Source organism: Microcebus murinus, chromosome 18 (assembly GCF_040939455.1).
Source record: "Microcebus murinus isolate Inina chromosome 18, M.murinus_Inina_mat1.0, whole genome shotgun sequence".
In the NCBI taxonomy this organism is placed as follows: domain Eukaryota; kingdom Metazoa; phylum Chordata; class Mammalia; order Primates; family Cheirogaleidae; genus Microcebus; species Microcebus murinus.
The window spans coordinates 52,610,784-52,630,089 of record NC_134121.1 but is presented as its reverse complement, the minus strand read 5'-3'; the positions used below and the strand labels follow the sequence as shown (position 1 = coordinate 52,630,089).

The following is a 19,306-nucleotide window of genomic DNA, read 5'->3' as shown; positions in this document are numbered from 1 at the left end:
TCTCTCCTGTCTCCTGTATCTCACATGTGCTATGTATACTTGGGGGTTTAATTTTCTATGGAAGATATAGTGTGTCCCAGTTACTGGGCAGAGAATGCATGTCTTTACTCTTCTCTGAGGTATTAGGTGAGATTTTTCTTGTCTATTTCTAGCATTGGCTAGTCCTGTGAAGCTTCTGGATTCATGCAGGGATATGATTCCAGCTTCCCAACCTGTCAAGGGCCACCTCCAGGTCACAGAAGCATTAAAACACCTAGGGCCTGTTCTCAGTCCAATATATCCTTGGACTGCTGGGGTGTCTGAAATGCTACTTACAGCTTAAGAGAAAGTTAATTTCCCTTTTCATTTTTAACACGTGGAGATATGCCTTCCAGTTTTTTCTTTGTTTCCTCCATTGTTTATTACTTTCATCTTTTCTTCTTCCTTTTTAAAGTTTGGTTTTATACAGGAACTTCTATTTTGGGATATATTTTATCCACATTTCGATGTCCTTTTAGCCAGAGACTGAGCACTTCCTCATCATATTAGATCACCATTTTTGGGGAAATCTTTAAATTTAAATAAGAAAAATGGCCTCCAATAAATGAAAATAAATTTGAATAAAGAAGTAAGAAAAAGGAAGAGAAAACCTTCACAAGAATCAATGTAAGAAATGAAACTAGTAAAATATATTTATTTAATCTAAATATTGATATTGTGACTGTGAATTTTAATACAATTATACAAAAGGCTGAGTGAAAAATGATTCCTAAGGTAGAGTATAAAGGGTGTAAAACAGCTATAACAGCAACAAAATTAATAAATGTATTAACTATATTCCAGATAATTTACAAGAAACTTTGAATTTTTGTTGTATTATTGATGCAAAGTGTTAACAGTGTTTATGACCTTCCCCCATCCCATGGGCTTTTTTTTTTTGAGACAGAGTCTCACTTTGTTGCCCAGGCTAGAGTGAGTACCCAGGTGTCAGCCTAACTCACAGCAACCTCAAACTCCTGGGCTCAAGTGATCCTACTGCCTCAGCCTCCCAGGTAGCTGGGACTGCAGGCATGCGCCACCATGCCCGGCTAATTTTTTGTATATAGTTTTATTTGGTCAATTAATTTTTTTCTATTTTTAGTAGAGACAGGGTCTTGCTCAGGCTGGTTTCGAACTCCTGACCTTGAGCGATCCTCCTGCCTCAGCCTCCCAGAGTGCTAGGATTACAGGCGTGAGCCACTGCACACGGCCGTCCCATGGGCTTTTTAAAAGAACACCTTTATTAACTTTGTTAATGACAATTTTCAACATAAAAAGACATGTAATATTTCACTGTTGACTATTTTAAAAAATAGAACCAATTGCTAAGGAGAGAAATATATATACTTAATAGTATCATGGCTTTAACTGTTTTTGTTATTGTTTAAATTATCTCCTTTACTCCAGAACATCTTTCAGCTTTATGATTATTAACATCTGTGGATTGGGAGCCATGTCAAATATTTGAGATTTCCCAATTCATGGACTTTGGTTTCCTGTTTTACCATTTACTATGGCAGGTCAAGAAAAGTTTGCAACTTTTTACGGAGAGAGATAGAATGTGCAATGAGAACTGAACACATTTCAGTTTTTCCTAGCCTTCGAGCACAAAAATTCACCTTAATCTTTTTATATGTTTTGTAATCTTTGGCAATCTACTTAACTTTTATTTTATTCATATGTCTTATGAAATCCAGCATCCACTGTGAATAGAGTGGAACAAAATGTAAAAATGTGTTCATGATTCTTCATTTGTTCATCCTAGAAGTTTCTCTAAGGCAGATTACAGATTGCTTAGCTTTATAAGGCAAAAAAAAAAAAAAAACAAAAACAAAACAAAAAAATCAGCTCCAGAATATTCTCCCCACATAGTCTGAATTAGTCAAATATATAATTGGGAGTTGTGTTTAGTCACCAGTAGTGGGGGAAGGAGTGGGGAAGATTCACATACAAGTTTAACTGCTTTACTTGGTTAGTTATTGTTTTTGCTCTTTTCTTATTCCTTCCCCCATCCTGGTCTCATCAATTCTGATGAACTAGTTCCATTTTCCTTGTTTACCATTTTCTCCCTTATCCCTGTAGTTGAAAGGCCAAGTGAACAAACACAGAGTTTGTCTTATTCCCAACCAACCACAGATCAGTCATTTCCCTGAAGAATAATTGGCTTAGGAAAAAAGACACACAAAACAAAACAAGTTCATCATGTGCAGTTTGGTCTGACTACACCCTTTTCAGAAACCGGCCTGAGTAAGAGCTACTGGGAGTAGACACCCATTTAAAGAATAAATGAAGAAGTAGCACTAAAGAAGTTTTAATTATTGTCTTAGGCAGAAAGAGAACTGGGGTTTGACAGTGTTTCTAGCGTACTTTTTCTAATTTTTCTGACAGTAAGTAAAGCTCTATTTTGTTGTGCTGTGCCAAATATATGTGTGGACACTGCTGAAATCAATCTAATTATCAGATGTTTCCGAATTCTTGTGTGTTTTATGTTAAATGCCTAATGACAAAAATTTTCTATTTTTTCCAAACAATTTTTATTGTGTAAACTTTAACAATAGAATACAGGACAATAGAAAAATATACTTCTGTATTAGCTGACGAATTCTTTCAAATTTGATATGCAAATCTGAAAAAAAAATTAATTTTGAGATTACAAAAATGAAAAAAGTATCTGTTTATTTGCACACATTTTGGCAAAATTACTTTCCCATGTGATTTCTTTTTCTTCTTTTAAAACTAGTTTTGTAGTTTGTTTCCTGCTATTTAGGGACTTCTTAATTCAGAAAATTGAGATAAATTGCTTTATTCTTCTCGTGTCATAGAATCAAGTTTCAAGTAGCTTGAGTCTGGATTATTCTTCCACAGCCTAACTCTTTTGATAAAAGTTGTTCATTTCAATCTGAAGGTAAGAACTATAAGAAAATATTTCATTGAGGCTATATCTAATGAAAATAATTTCTTTTTTAGATGAATCTCAGTTATCAGAATTTTGATGTTAATTTGATTAGCTCTAGGATTTTTATTTAAATGTAAAGAACAGGAAATGACTATTAACAGAATGAAATTAATTTAGTTACTGTATTTATATACTTGGAAGCTCTGTTTTAAAAGGCCGAAAAGGTGACATTATCTTGTAGTTTCTAAATTCTAATTATAGAGTTTCTCATTGTAGTAATCTAAGTGAGTATAAAATTGAGATAATAATGACTGTACCTTCCCACCATTACCTACTCCCCCAAATTGCTTAATGTGAATATATTTGAGGTGACATTTTATAGTCATGAATAATTGAAATAATATTTTAAGTCCATTTTTTACAGTTCTTAAGATTGGTAAATATTTTGCGTAAAAATATGATGAAGGTTTTTTTTTATTACATTTATTTTTTCTACTTTGTGTTCTGCCATGTTTACTTTCTCCTTGTTCATTTAATGAACAGGCTAAATGAGTACAAAACAGAGAAGTGTGTATCAGCAAACTCAAGCACTTCTGTGTAAGAATTTTCTTAAGAAATGGAGAATGAAAAGAGAGAGCTTATTGGTATGTTCAAAAGTTTGCCTTTTTCCACAGTTAGCACTCCTATAGAATTTCATTACCTAATGGTTCTCTTAAGTTATATTTTAATAAGCAGACTGGATGTATTGATTTTATGGTTGTTTCTTGTTGTATTTGTTGAATTGAGAGAGTCACAACAGTCCCTGGAGAATAACATAAAATTATAAAGAATAGAAGTATTATATTAAAAAATAGAGATTAAGTGAAAATTTAATTATATGGTAAACTATAGCAACTGTTAAAGCTGCTACCAAATGTTATACATGTAGAGCCAAAAAATAAGAAAAATGTCTCCTAGAAGATATTGAGAAATTTTAATTTTGTGGATTTATTTGCAAAGCCATGAATTTTCTACACAAAGATTATTTCCAAGAATTATGACCAAGTAAAACTGCTGATAGTCAGTTTGCCTTAGGCGGAAGGGCTAAAGTTTGCCGTAGGCAAATGGGCTACCTCTAAGTGACTAGCCCAAATTTCAGTGGCTTAACATAGCAAAAGTTTATTTTTCACTTTTCACAGTCTAAAGGTCAACAGTGGAAGTGAATTGGATTGGGTGGGTGAAGGAATGTTCTCCACACAGTCATTCAGGGACCCAGTCGTCTTCATCTAGGGACTCTGCCATTTCCCTAGCTGGAGACCGCTACTGGATCCTCTGCATCTAGTCAGAAGATTAAGAAAGAGAGGGGCTGAGACAAAGAGAATATAGAAAGGTGTATAAGAGTCCGTGAGCCAGGCCTGCTAGTGGTGCATGTTACTCCTATTACTCTTGCCCATATCTCGCTGGCCAGAACTCAACCACTTGGTCCCACTTAATTTCAGGAAGCTGGGAATATAGTCTACATTGTGCCAGAGAGGACAAGATGATTGCTATTGTTGAATAGTGATAGTAGTAGTCTCTGCCATTCATTTACTTTTCATTTTCTTTAGCTTCTAATGAAAAGATAGGCAGAGTCCCTAGATGAAGATGACTGGGTCCCTGAATGAGTGTGTGCAGAAGATTCCTTCACCCACAACCCAGCTGACAAAAATATTGCTGTTTGCCACCATGGGCTCTATCCGGGATTCTCTGTGTTTTAGACACTCTAGAGTCAACTGCCAGTGCATGTAGAGATTGTCATCCTTTTTTTAAAGTCATCCTGTTAGTTTCTATGATGGCTTTTGCAGCAGTTCATGATTTAATGCAAAAGTTTTATTCTAGTATTGGAAAATGATAAATGTGGCTATGGTCTCAGTATTTATCTTTTGTTGGATTCTCCTTGCTCTGAGGAGTAAAGAACAGAGAGAAGCCCACTTTATGGCAAAATTGGAATTTGTTTTCAACAGTTCTTTTATATTGACTGAGCACTTTAATTGAATACAACCTAAATTTTTTCATTTTCTTTATGTATTATAGGAATGGGGCCTCTCAATACTTCTAGGACTGTGTCTGGGTCTGTTTTCAAATTTTGTAAGAAGTGACCAGTTTCCTGAAACACCTCCTCATGATCTGGGAAGGGTAGATCAATTTAATAGCTCTTTTAGAATGGTTGTGTATACACCTATCTCTAATGTAACCCAGCAGATAATGAATAAAACAGCATTTGGTCTTCTTTTGAAAGGTAGGTGTACTCATGGCAAAAAAAGAATTACTGATATTGGTTTGTGTTCTTTTGATAAGGTATATATATATGTGTGTGTGTGTGTGTGTGTGTGTGTGTGTGTATTAATTTGAAGTTAAAGTGATACATTATGCTAACTATTTAAGTATCAAGATAGCATACAAATTTGGTTGTTTTTTACTTTCTCTCACAACAATTAGCCTTTGAAATTTTTTCAGCTTGATGGAGGTCCAGTTTAGGGAGGTCCACATTTCTATTGGAATATAACTCAAAAGATTTATAATGTCAGATTGTAGAATAGTGTCTAGTAGGAGTATAACCATTGATGAGTGTGTTTTTAACAGGGAAATACCATGATTAAGATACATAGCTCAGGGGAAAATATCTAAATAAAAGAAATTAGTTCATGGTTATTGAATAATAATTCACAACTGAAAAATAAGGATGGATAATCTAATATTATTCTGTTGTTCGTACTGTATAATTTGTAAATATCTTTAAAGATCTTCATTCCAAATGAAGTCATTATGTAACGGAGATAAACAAAATGCATATTTCATTCATGGGCAAATTGGGTGTAGTTTGGCTATTTATTCTTTAATTCTCAACTACTAACAAGTGACATTTCTGGCTGTTAGGAATAGATTCACTTTGTTTTCTTGTTTTCTGCTTAAGGCAAAGGTCATATAGTAAATCTGCTTTAGTAAATCTGAAATATAGAATCCCCAACGGTATAGTAACTACAACAATTACTTCTTTATTTTTACCCCAATTCTCTTATGCATACTTATCCTGGCACAATGTGTTTTAGGTACCTAAAACTTGCCCTGGTACCTGTCATTATGAAAAGAATGCACTTAATTCTTATGCATGTCTTCTGATTCTAGAATCTAAAGCATTAAAATAAAACCTCCCCTCTTGTCTTTTAATTCAAGCTTGATTTAAATGGAAAACGATTTTAGTTTAAGTCTAATGAAAAATATATGGTGGTACAGTTGTATGCCACATTTTGTTTTGGTGAAACTCTGTAACAATTTTCGATGTCTATTTTTTATCTTGTAATCCACAGGAGAAAGAGTCATTGGGGTACCAAATGAAGAACATATGGACAAAATGCTTTCAGAAAATCTAGCATATGCTGTGGGAATCATCTTTAATGATGCTTTCTCTTATAAGTTAAAATTTTTTCAGGGCTATGAAATTCCAGCTTTGTCAGATGAAGATCTCTCAGGTGATTTTTGATATAAAATATCATTATGGCATTTTTCCTGTTTTCAGCATAAAGAAGAGGTGGGGATGTGCAATGGAGATGCTTTCAATGGCACATGAGAAGATAGAGGAAGCGCATTATTCACAGAACACTGTGAAGTTTGGATTTGATAAAGGGGCTGCACTTGGGGATCTGGAGGGCCACATGTGGCCTGTTGAGCCTGCAGGTTCCCCAAACCTGGCTGTGGCATCTTGAGAACCTAGGCAATGGGTAGCCATTGAGGTGCTTTAATCAGGACAAAAATGAGATTAGGTTTCCAGGTTTAAGGGAGCACTCCAGATACAGCCCAGAAAATGGATTGCAGAGGAATTATGGAGGATATAATGAAATCTTAGACCATAGTGGAGGCAGCTGACTAGGAGACAGGCCAAAGGCAATGCATTCAAGTTCAAGAAAAGTTCTAGTGCTGAGATGCACTTGGCATTTTGAGGTGCAGCAAGGAGTCCACTATGGCTAGAGCAGAGTGTTTGCTTTCATCTTTTTATTTTCTGAGATTTTCTGAGCATGGTGTGGTCTGCATAAGTAAAATTACATTAAGAACATTCATTTATTTGCTTTTTTTCCTATATAGTTAAAAGTTCTCACTGGTGGAGTCTCCTCTAGATTGTTTCTTCCTGGATTCTTGTTTCATATTCTCCAACTACCTTCATCCCATAATGTTGGTTGTGCTTTTCTTTGTGCTCACAGCTCATTGCTGGGAGGGATATGAAGATTTTCACTGTTTTTTAACCACATACTGGAATAGAGGATTTGTTACTTTACAAACTGCAATTAATGCTGCTATTATAGAAGTAAGTGCTTAATTGAAAAGTTCTAATAATTAATGTAAACTAATTCCAGAGACATGAAGATTTTGATGAAAGATGATTATCTTAGTCTGTTTGTGCTGCTATAACAAAATATCTGAGACTGAGTAATGTATAAAGAATAGAATTTTGTTTCTCACAAGGATGAGAAGTATAAGATCAAGGTGCTGGCAGGTTCAGAGTCTGGTGAAGGCCCATTCCTCATGGATGGAATTGTCTAGGTGTCCTCACATGGTGGACCAGAAGAGGGTAAAACGGTCTTCAGTGAGTTTCCTTCAGCCCTGCTATAAGGCACTAATCCATGCATGAGGGCTCCACTGTCATGACTTAACTGCTTCCCAGAAGGCCCCACCTCATAATATCACCACAACGGAGATTAAGTTTCAATATGAAGTTTGGAGGGGACATATTCAAACCATAGGAATGATAGATACTCAGGTTTTCTTATGGTTATAATAACAACACAGATATCTAGACAAAGGAATACATTGCTTATTTATTTTTAAATGTTAAAAAGAAAGTTTAAAAATTAGCTTAAACTTAAAACCAATTTTGAATTAGTTATAGAAGCATAGGAAGCTGCAAAAACAATATACAGGGAGGTTCATATATTCTTCAAACAGTTTCCCCCAGTGGTAACATCTTCCATAACTGTAGCATGATAACAAAACCAGAAAATTGGCATTCATATAATCAACAGATCTTATTCAGATTTCACCAGTTTCTATCCTTTAAGTAATGATGATATTTGTTTAAATTCTTCTTTAGATCACAACAAATCACTCTGTGATGGAGGACTTGATGTCAGTTACTGCTACAAATATGAAGACATTACCTTTTATTTCTAAAAATGGTCTTCAAAGTGAAATATTTATTTTATACTGTTCACTTTACTTCTCCCCACTTATATATTTTATGTCACTCAATGTTACAAAAGAGAGAAAAAAGTGTAAGGATTTGATGAAAATGATGGGTCTACAAGATTCAGCATTCTGGTGAGTAACTGATTCAAGTAGTGCAAATTAATAAACAGGAAAATTAAGAATCAGTGAAAAAATGTTATTGTTTTAGAACATCATGGTTTCAACTTGATGCATTGGCTAATTTTTCTTTCGTTCTGACTTTTTGATTTAGTCTATGTTATGCAAAATAGTGATTATAATTTGCTGAGCACTTTTTCACTGCCATGATTGTCTTAAGCCAACCCTGTGATGGAGAAATTATCACCTAGTTAGTAAAGAAAGAAAATGAAGGTGAAAGAGAGTAAGAGAGTTGCCCAATGTCAGATAGATAGTAAGTGCTGGAGCTGAGACTCTAACAGAGGTACTCTGATTACAGCTTTTGCTGGGCTGGCCCACAGTTAACAATTGATTTCTCCAGGCTTCCTCATGTTTAAAAAAGTATGATCCTATAAAAGCTAATTTGTGTTCAGGGGCTTGGCAGCCAGGCATATATTTTTTGGAGCAATGAAACACTGTTCGGTGAAGTTAAATGAGATAGCCTACATAATATATCCAGAACATACAACACATAGGCTGGCATGTAGGAAGGCCTTAATAAGAGTATTTGCTTCATGGGTTAATATTTATATTTTACTCCATTTCACAAATAATTGAAAGTGATCTTGACATATATATGTGTATATATATATATATATATATATACATATACATGTATGTATGTATCTATTAATATAATTTTATATCATAATAAAAAAAATTAAGTAGTAGAAATGAAGACCAGGCAAAATAATAAACAGGTAGGATTAGTAGATAGAAATGCAAACCATACAAGCTCTAAACTTACAAGAGGTCAAAGCAGAGAATTTGCAGTATTATCAGCAACAAAATCCATACTATCTAGGAAAAGGAAAAACAATTGTTTATTTTATCCCAAAAGAAACATAACATTTTTCGATATTGAGTCCTGGGATATATTTCTCTGTATACTCCTTATATCAAGGAAATACGCTTTATGGATGTGGAACTACTTGGAATGGTTGAGTAATTACTTCCTGAACAATTCTTTGTATGTCATATATTCCCTGAAATAACATTATGGTCTAGAGAATTCTTACGTTTCCATAAAATATATTTTATTAACAGAGATTTTTAGTTCTAATATACATAAACTGTAAAATGGAAAAAGAGGAAACTGTGTCTTGATATAAAAAAAGAGATGAGAAGTTTTCTGCAGTGGAACTTAGGGAAATACAAAGGAATGGACTTAGAGCCACCCACAGAGTACGTTAGAGGGAACCCCTGTAAAAAGGCCCTCCTTTCTGTCCAGGGCATGTCCTGTGGGACAGTAATTCTGCAGTCACCTGAGACCAGGGAAGCAGGAGTCAACCCTACATTAAAGTTAGAAAGGTATTGGCCATTTGGTTGTGAATTTATTTTCAGGATAAGTGAATCTTACTATGTTGTCCTAAAACTTAGTAAAATGAATTCATACTTAAAACTAAGAAAGAAAAAAATTCTGAATGTTTCTACTAAGTGCAGGGTATCTAGTAGAAATAAATTTTACAAGGATTTTTTTTTTTTTTACTAATGTAGTAAATGCAAAGTGTAATCAGTATTTATTTAAGTGTGATGTCTGAATTGCTTTGTTTTTAGCAAGGGCGTTCTTATATGTTTATTAACACTTCCTTCTCCAGGTTCCCTTTTCTAAGTAATGGTAATTTCTAGGTAATTTTTCTATTTGTAGTTCTCCTACCCTGTGTTTTTTCTATTCCTACCTAAAGTAGTTCCCTTCTGTACTCAGGAAGTGGGTTCTGCAGAATGTGATATGCTTTTCGAAAATGTTGATGTTTCCAACACAGGCTGAATCATTGTAATGACATGACATTTAAAAAGAAGTCAAATAAGCAGTAAACACAGCATAAACATGTTCTTCTGGGACATACTGATGCAATGTCTTAGCTTTAATACTTTTTCTATACTATTCAGCTGTTGAATTCTTATTTAGCTAGGCAATTTTAAGTAGAGGAACGATCTCTGTGCAGAGAGAAGGCCTGCAGCTTCCTCTGAGCTTTTTTATTGATTTATTTTGTGACCTTGGATAAACCCATTTACCAATAAGAGAGAATGTGCTTTCCTTATTTGTAAAATGAGAAGCTTGGGCTAACACACTGTATAGGCATGTTATATCTAAGATTGAATACTGTTTCTTAAAAACTATTTCATAAAAATGTCAACACTAGCACGTCTAGAGCACAACAGTGTGAACACTTAAGGGTGTACTATATTTTATGTGAGTTGAAGTAAAGAAATCATGAATAGGAATAGGGAGAATGAAATGGGCTTAATGGAGTTATGAAATTTCAGTTTTTTACTGCTGAGGAGAATGCAGATAATACCTTCTGAGATCCTCAAGAATGGTCAAATTATCATGCGGCCCCAGTGCTTATAGAGTTATCATGTGCCCCCAGTGCTTGTAGAGTTACTCGATTGATTGCCAGCTGTTACATTTCCTTCCAATTCTACATTTAGGATAGTTTGGTAGTATCTGATAAAACTGCAGATCCAAAATGCTTAGAGACATTCTTATGCATTTTCCAAAAATAGACAAATACAAGAATGTTCTCATAAACATTGTTTATGAATGTTCTCATAAACATAGGAAAAAAATTGGAAACAACCTAAATTTCCATGTACAGGAGAATACTGGATCATATTCACACAATGAAATATTATACATCAGTGTATAATATTGTTAATGTTGACGGATAAAGGAAAGTTGGAGAAGAATGCATACGGTGTGATCGTTTTGATACTTTTTATTACAATGTTCATGCTATGTATAAAATACATGCATACAGGGTTGATGCTTAACCTGTAGGCACAGCACAACCTGCCGTTGTTTATAGTCACTTAATGGATGCTTTAATGGCACCTTTCCCATTGGTTGGTGCCTGTACCAGTGTTAATTATCTATTGTCTCTGTGTGCCTATAAGTAAAGGTAATAAAAATGCATTGCAATATGTGGAAGGAGAATTGTGATCGGGAAAATATGCACGGTGAGCTTCTGCTTTAGTATTAGTATTATTATTATTAATTAAAGAGGTACAAGAATAATCATTTACATTGTTCTTTAGATGCTTTTGTATATTTAAATATTTCATAATAAAGTTACCATAATTTAAATAACTTTTTGTCTTTATTTAGGCTCTCCTGGGGTTTATTCTATGCTGTCTCCAACTTCATTTTTTCCATACTCATTACAATTGTTATAACATCCACCCAAATTATAGTCATGACTGGTTTCATGGTTATATTTACACTCTTTTTCTTATATGGCTTGTCTCTGGTAAGTTCATATGTTTATTGCTACTTTCTCTGCTTTATACCTTAGCTGTAATGTAGCAAATATTAATGCCCTAGTAGCTTACTACAATTACTTCTTTCATGTCCATTGTGTGTGTGTATGTGCAGGTTTAAAAAAACTTCTGTGGATTGAGAAAATGATGTGCCTACATAAAATTGGACCTCTTTTTAAATTTTTTTGAGACAGAGTCTCACTCTGTTGCCCAGGCTAGAGTGCCATGGTGTCAGCCTAGCTCACAGCAACCTCAAACTCCCGGACTCAAGTGATCCTTCTGCCTCAGCCTCCCGAGTAGTGGGACTACAGGCATGTGCCACCATGCCCGGATAATTTTTTCTATTTTTGGTAGAGACGGGATCTTTCTCTTGTTCAGTCTGGTCTCAGACTCCTGAGCTCAAACAATCCTCTGGCCTCGACCTCCCAGAGTGCTAGGATTACAGGTGTGAGCCACCATGACTGGCCTGGACCTCTTTTTTGCTAAAAGGTCTGAATTAATGAACTGATGCATCAAAAAGAAAAAAATGATTTTGATTCTAAAAAACATCAAAGACTTTTGTAGATGATTATTGAGGATGTTCTTGGGGGATGGACCCATATTTTTTCCCTAAGGGTGCCCATCACGTGGTAGCCATCACAACACCTCTTCTCCCTCTAATACTCTGTTTCACACTAACTTCCCACCTCACTCCTCTCTTCCTTCTCTGAACAGGGGCCTCCAATTTCTTCTAGCTTCCAGGATGTTTTCTACAGAGGTTATGCAGATGCTTCTTCTTAGTACTTTAATTTAGCTTCGTTAGATTTTTCCAACTCTGCATTTCTACCTTATCGTCAGATATTCTTCCAGCTTTTTCCACACCCTTTTCCCAGCAACAAAAGCCCAGAATTCAAGCAGGACAAATAAGGGTCCTCTTTAAAAAGAGGTTGAGAGGACAGAATCATTATACGTTAATATTTTGTCGCTCTCATGGATACATACTTATGTTATGATAAAAACATTCTTATTTTATTGTGCAACCAGTGAAGTAAATATATATAACAGATCTTCTCCCTCTTTCAGATAGCTTTAGTCTTCCTGATGAGTGTGCTGTTAAAGAAAGCTGTCCTCACCAATTTGGTTGTGTTTCTCCTTACCCTCTTTTGGGGGTGTCTGGGATTCACTGTATTATATAAACAACTTCCTTCATCTCTGGAATGGATTTTGAGTATTTGTAGTCCCTTTGCTTTCACTGCTGGAATGATTCAGGTAAGGGCATAGTTAATTGGTTTATTGTTGAAATTTCAAAAGGGCTTGATAATTCCTGACCCTTCATAAACAAATTAGCTCAAACTAAGAGCCTTTATTCGAAACAATTTTTTTACTCTAAAACTAAATTTGAAAATGTTATTATTATGTTGTAGAAAAATTATCATTGCACAAGGAAACTTAAGTTAAAAAATCCTTCTCAGAATAAACTCAACTTAGTCATGAAATTGTTAACGTTTTAACACAGATTGAAAAGTCGTACAGTGTGTAGGGTAAGGAAGTGAACTTGGGAGTAGGGCTTTCTGTGTTCTGATTCCAGATTTTCTGCTCCTCTCTATGAGGTTTTGACTTTGGCTGGTTAAGCTACTCAACTTTGCTATGCTTCAGTTTCATCATAGTAAAATGCAGATAAAAATAATAAGACTTATCTCATAAGGTTGTAATGAAGACTATATGGGATAATATAAAAAAGCACTTGAATAATGTCTAGAACACAGTAGCTATTATTATATGGAAAAATTATAAATGTAAATCTTATTTGCAATAATAACTATAAGAGGTAAGTTCTCTTATTATTCTAATTAGATGCTTCAAAGAATTTCTCATTTTCTTTCTAAACTTTGTCTTTCCTTTGTTGCATAGAATGGATGCTTTGCAATATTGCAATATTTTTATGAAAACAAGCAAATTAGTTACAATTAAATTCCTATACTTAAAATATTGTATTTTTAAATTAATGTTTACTTCTAATATATTTTTGATCACTGCAAAATGGAAATATTTTGACTAATAGCTTTACTTATTTGTATATTTCATTGGTAATTAATAAGGGCTTCTTGGAAAAGCTAGTTAATAAATTAATAATTCTTGCTGCTATGCCAAGTTATTTATTCATTTAATTGAAGCATTTATTATTATTTTTGTTTGAATCTTAGATTATCCGAATGGATTATAATTTGAATGGTGTGATTTTTCCTGATCCTTCAGGAGACTCATATGTAATGATAGCAACGTTTTCCATATTGGCTTTAGATGGTCTTATCTACTTGGTATTGGCATTATACTTTGACAAAATTCTACCTTGTAAGTAATAGTGGATTTTTCTCTGACCTCTATAGTTATTGATTACATTGACTATGGTTTTAGGGTTATATGAATATCTTTTAAAGAATGAAGAATGTTTTTTTGTTTTGTTTTGTTTTGGTTTTTTATTTCGGCATATTATGGGGGTACAGATTTTAAGGTTTCAATGAATGCCCATTTCCCCCCTCCCCCTAAAAGTCTGAGTCTCCATCATGACCATCCCCCAGATGGTGCACATCTCACTCATTATGTATGTATATACCTGCCCCCTCCCTCCTCCCACCTGCCCAATACCCTATTACTGTAGTACCTATGTGTCCACTTAGGTGCTCCCCAGTTAATACCAGTTTGCTGGAGAATATATCTGGTGCTTGTTTTTCCATTCTTGGGATACTTCACTTAGTAGTATGGGTTCCAGCTCTAACCAGGAAAATATAAGATGTGCTATATCACCATTGTTTCTTAGAGCTGAATAGTACTCCATGGTATACATATACCACATTTTATTAATCCATTCTTGGATTGATGGGCACTTGGGCTGTTTCCACAGCCTTGCAATTATGAATTGTGCTGCTATAAACATTCGAGTGCAGGTGTCTTTTTGAAGAATGTTTTTTATCTCAGATTAAATAAGTTCTTTATTTCTACTTCATAGTTTAATGGCCAGGAATAATTTTTATGTGAAAACAATTATTGTTTTGATTTATAATATTATAATTATATAATAATGATAATTATAGTACATAACATAATTATATAGTAATTAAATAATGTTACATTTCCAAGTATCCCTGAAAGTGTTTTGAAAGAGTAATATTTAGGATTTGTATCAGAATAAGATGAAATAAGTTAGTTCTTATAATGGTTTGGCTAGTCTAGGGCCACTGTACCATGGAAGTGCTTCCTAATAAATATTTGTTTAAGATTATTATTATTATCAAATTTTTAACATACTGTTCATATTTACTAAAGTATATTAAATACTCAGTTATATTATTTTGTAAAGAAGCAAAGATTTCATATAAGCCCAGAATTTATTCACACATACTAGAATTAGAATGTTTTATTCCTTGTACAATTTTCTTGTTTATCCTCTTATTTTACATGTTCCTTCCACTCTGACTATATTTTAAGTTGTCATGTTTCTGTGTATCTACTTGTACATATTCCTGTCTTTCTCTTATTTGTGGTTTATAACTCAAGGCCCTTAATAAATAAATACTACTTCATCTTTTTAAAATCTGGAAAAAGTATCTTAAAAATAGACCATAAATTTATCCTGAGCAAATATAATTCCTCCATGTATTTTTCATTCTCATACCTATATGTGAATATATAGATTTCAGTATTATATTCAATGGTATTTCCATGGTCAAATTATTATATTTAAGTTCACAAACATGTCTAGAATTATTTTTATGTTCTATATTAAGGCTTTGTGTTTTCTCAAATATTTGGTTTCATTCATTTTTCTAAAGCCTTTTAGATCACATTTTATTCTAACATTTATTTATGCTTTGTTAAAAGTTCTAGTATATTGTTTAACTTTTACAGCATGTTATATCCTTTGAATTTTCATTGTTTGCTTCATCACCAAGTTTTCTTCTTAATAATAAATAGGATATTAGAAGGAAAAGAATTTTTCTAGGATGCTTAAAAGTTCAAGACATTCTGCAGTATTGTGAGCAAGGCTTCTTTGCTCATTGTATTAATATTACTGATCTGGTATTTTGTTGCCTCTTGATTATTTAGATGGAAGTGAGTGTCGTTATTCTCCATTATTTTTCCTGAATTCGTCCTCTTGTTTTCAACACCAAAGGACTGATAACAAGGTCATTGAGAAAGAAATAGATCCTGAGCATCCCTCTGATGATAATTTTGAACCAGTAGCTCCTGAATTCCAAGGAAAAGAAGCCATCAGGTAAATCACCCATATAGTTATACTAATTAATATAGGAGTGCAAGGCTAAAGAATTATTAACCAACAGCAACAGGAGAAGAAATTTGTTTTTATCAACATCACTTTAAACTGTTCTATTACCACCATCAGAAATTTCTCCTGTTACTCGAAAGGAAAATTCTCCTTAGCAGCTCTGTATAATGTTACCTTGTCATATTTCATCTTGTCTCTCTTCCTGCTTCTGTTTCTTGTCCCTCGCCTCTCTTTTATACTTGTTCTTCTCATTCCCTGAACCCCTCCCTCCATGGTTCCATCTGGTTTATATGGTATGGCAGAAGAAGTAAGAAATTGGGAATCAGAAATTCTTAGATTCTAATACCACACTTGTCTTTCACCTGATGTGTAATCTTGGAAAAACAAGTAAGTTTTCCTGAGTGTCAGTATCTTTTGTGAAACACGAGTAACATCTACTATGTAGCGTTATTACAAGATTTGGTATATGATGCAATCATATGAGGAACCCTTAAAATATCTATGCTCTCAGACCCTGCCTACCTCCAGTGATTCTAACTCAGCAGGTTTGGGATGGAACCTAAGTATCTATGGATTTTAAAAAGCTCTGTAGATTTTTCTACAAAGTTTGCAATAAAGTTAAACAAAATCAGAGCTTTAAATATTAACCATTTATTTATTTAGCAGATGTTCATGTAGTGCTTACTATGTACTAGACATATACTTCATTTTCACAAAAAGTTTATGAGGCAGGTACTTTTGTTTTCCCCATTTTACAGATGAGAAATGTGCAGTACTGAAAGCTTAAGTCTCTTGCCCAATTTCACTGACTTGTAAGTAGGGAGCTGGGATTGGAATCCAGACAATCTGGCTCCAGAGTCCATGCTCTTTAACATCTGGTTAATTTGATAAATATAGGGATAGAGATATTAACCAAGTGTTACATCATTGAAAGGAGTGTCAACTACTCTAGTTTAGGGAAATTGAGCATGGGAATATGTAATTTTCTTTTAAAAATTAAAAATTATGAAGAAATTTAGGCTTTTAAAGTTAACATATTCACCATCCAGGTTGAACCTATAAACATATTATCATATTTGCTTTATATTTTTAATAAATGTATTATATGCTTATCTAAAGCCCCCTTTGATCTCTCTATAATATTTTCTCCCTCCCTCATCAGAATTGACCTTAATGATGGATTTGGGGTTGTCATTTCCCATCCATATTTACATGTTGCAGCATGTACTTATAGCCCTAAACGATGCATGCTATGGCTCTGTGTGTTTTTAAAATAATCTCTAAATGGTATCAAATTGTACTTATGGTTTCTTCATATTGCTTTTACACTCAACATTATGTTTTTGATATCTATTCACAGTGATAACTATGGGATAAGGCATTGATTTTAACTTTTATATAATATTCTAAGATATGAATCAACCACTTTTATTTATCCTTTCTTACGTTGAAGAATATTCAGGTTGTTTCTAATGTTTTGCTCTTACAAACAATGCTATAATGTACTTTCCTTAAGAATAAGACAGATACAAAGGTGAATTTGTGCATATATACGTGTGTGTGAATGTATGAGTGTATATGTGCACCTGCATCTGTGTATAGCACACCTAGCAGAAAAGACAAAGACCTCTAAGCTTTGTGCAGGATGTAAGAGGTGGCTTGCTGGTCCTGACACATAAAACATGAGGCAGATGATGCTGGAATATGTCACTGGATGGACCATGAGAAGTTGCTTTATGTACAAAGTAGCCTTGACTTTCCCTTTGAGGCTGATGAGCAAATCCTGAGGAATGTTGAGGAGTGAATAACATGGTTTTTTTTTAAAATAAATTACCCTGTTTGCTGTGTGGAGCATGGATTCTAGGGGAATAAACCAGAAGTAGGGAAAAGAATTAGAGGCAGTGGACAAAAGGAGAATTAGTGAAGAACTTGAGGATTTTGAGGCCAGAACTATTATGGAATTAAATTTTACAAGAAATAACTGATTGGATGGGTGATGAATCTGAGTACGAATCAAGAAGAGAATAGCTGAATGTCTATGCTGCCAAGTAAGATCCAAAATGCTGGAGGGATGGGTTAAGCTGACAGTGCAATGAGGTCTGTTCTGGATATGCAGTTTTGGAGCAGTTAATTCTCAAACTTGGCTTCACATTACAATCAGTTGGAGAAATTTAAAAATATCTCAATCCTCAGTCTTCACCCCAGATCAATTAATATGAATCTAATGTGAATCTTTGAGGGTCATCCCCAAGCATCTGTTCCCTTTGGGATTCTAATATGAATTCAGTTTGCTAACTACTGATTTAGAGGTGTGTGTGTGTGTGTGTGTGTGTGTGAGAGAGAGAGAGAGAGAGAGAGAGAGAGAGAGAGAGAGAGAGAGAGAGAGGAAAGACTTGAATAAGGCAATCCAGCAACCTATTAGACATATGAGTCAGTGAAAAGTATGGGGTCAAGATTAGGTTAATGGTGAAACCATGATGCCCAATGGGATAACACTGAGAGAGTCTAGAATGGGAAGATCTGTAATTTACATGGAGAACCCTTGGAACACCAACATGATGTGTCTAATGAAAGACGAGGACCTTAGTAGGAAACAGAGAAGGAATACTTGGAATCATAGAAAGAAAACTAGTTAAGTGGAATGTAGACACATTGCTACAAAGAGGGAGTCATCAATAGTGACTCATAATCCAATAAGTAAGGATGGAAAAGTATTTGCTGCATTTGGGAATTAGAAGGCCACTGATGATTTCAGTATGACGAGGTCCACTAGAGTGGTGAGTTCAGAAATCAAAGTACAGTTGAAGAGGAAGGAAAGGGAAGGAAGGGAAAATGGCAAGTTTACACTTTTATTTTGAGAATTTTATAAAAATAAGGGGACAGAAATTCGATTGTATTTAAAGCAGAGTTAGAGTTCAGAGAGGACATGAAAGCAGATGCAGAGCACAGAAGGTCTTATTAATGAACAAGAGTTGGAGGGACAGGAGATGATGGATGAAGACTGCAGCTGAATGGACTGATCTTATCCTAATTGAGTAGGGAAAAGAACTAAATTCCCTAACACTAAAGGAAGAAAGTGAGGATAATTACAGAGCATTCTACTTTTCTAGGCAAAATGCTAAATAATTTAATTTTAACTTTCTAGAGAGATTCTTTTATTTTCTATCTCAGGAGAGAATGATTAATTGAAAATAAGTCTTTGTCTTTCTGAATAAACTGGTTCTGCCAACTCATTTCACGTAAAGTGATTGGCTCCATCTATCACTATGACTAGGGTTATTCACAACCTGCGCTATTTTTACGATTGTGTTGGGTAAGTCAGCACCTCTTTTATTATTTCAGAATCAGAAATGTTAAAAAAGAATATAAAGGAAGGCCTGGAAAAGTGGAAGCATTGAAAGGTAAAGAAAAACATTTCACTTTTTAATTGACTTATTTATTACAGAAAATGAAAATAATTCAATATGGAAAATTTG

General features: G+C 34.2%; 1 protein-coding gene across 3 annotated transcripts in view; it reads left to right on the top strand.

The window, feature by feature from the left end:
- Window positions 1–2,189: 2,189 nt before the first annotated feature.
- The window catches only part of ABCA6 (ATP binding cassette subfamily A member 6), a 54,343-nt gene continuing 37,226 nt past the window's right edge, over window positions 2,190–19,306 (top strand). For 2 of the 3 annotated variants that reach the window (XM_012747409.3, XM_012747407.3), the window contains exons 1-12: window positions 2,190–2,405; window positions 2,841–2,923; window positions 3,458–3,558; window positions 4,967–5,171; window positions 6,241–6,402; window positions 7,129–7,232; window positions 8,016–8,242; window positions 11,415–11,556; window positions 12,629–12,814; window positions 13,750–13,897; window positions 15,650–15,818; window positions 19,173–19,231. In XM_012747409.3, the coding sequence (XP_012602863.1) occupies window positions 3,463–3,558; window positions 4,967–5,171; window positions 6,241–6,402; window positions 7,129–7,232; window positions 8,016–8,242; window positions 11,415–11,556; window positions 12,629–12,814; window positions 13,750–13,897; window positions 15,650–15,818; window positions 19,173–19,231 (1,498 nt within the window). In that variant the 5' untranslated portion in view covers window positions 2,190–2,405; window positions 2,841–2,923; window positions 3,458–3,462. The remainder of the gene's footprint in view (window positions 2,406–2,840; window positions 2,924–3,457; window positions 3,559–4,966; window positions 5,172–6,240; window positions 6,403–7,128; window positions 7,233–8,015; window positions 8,243–11,414; window positions 11,557–12,628; window positions 12,815–13,749; window positions 13,898–15,649; window positions 15,819–19,172; window positions 19,232–19,306) is intronic. The other variant, XM_012747408.3, reaches the window with a different exon arrangement.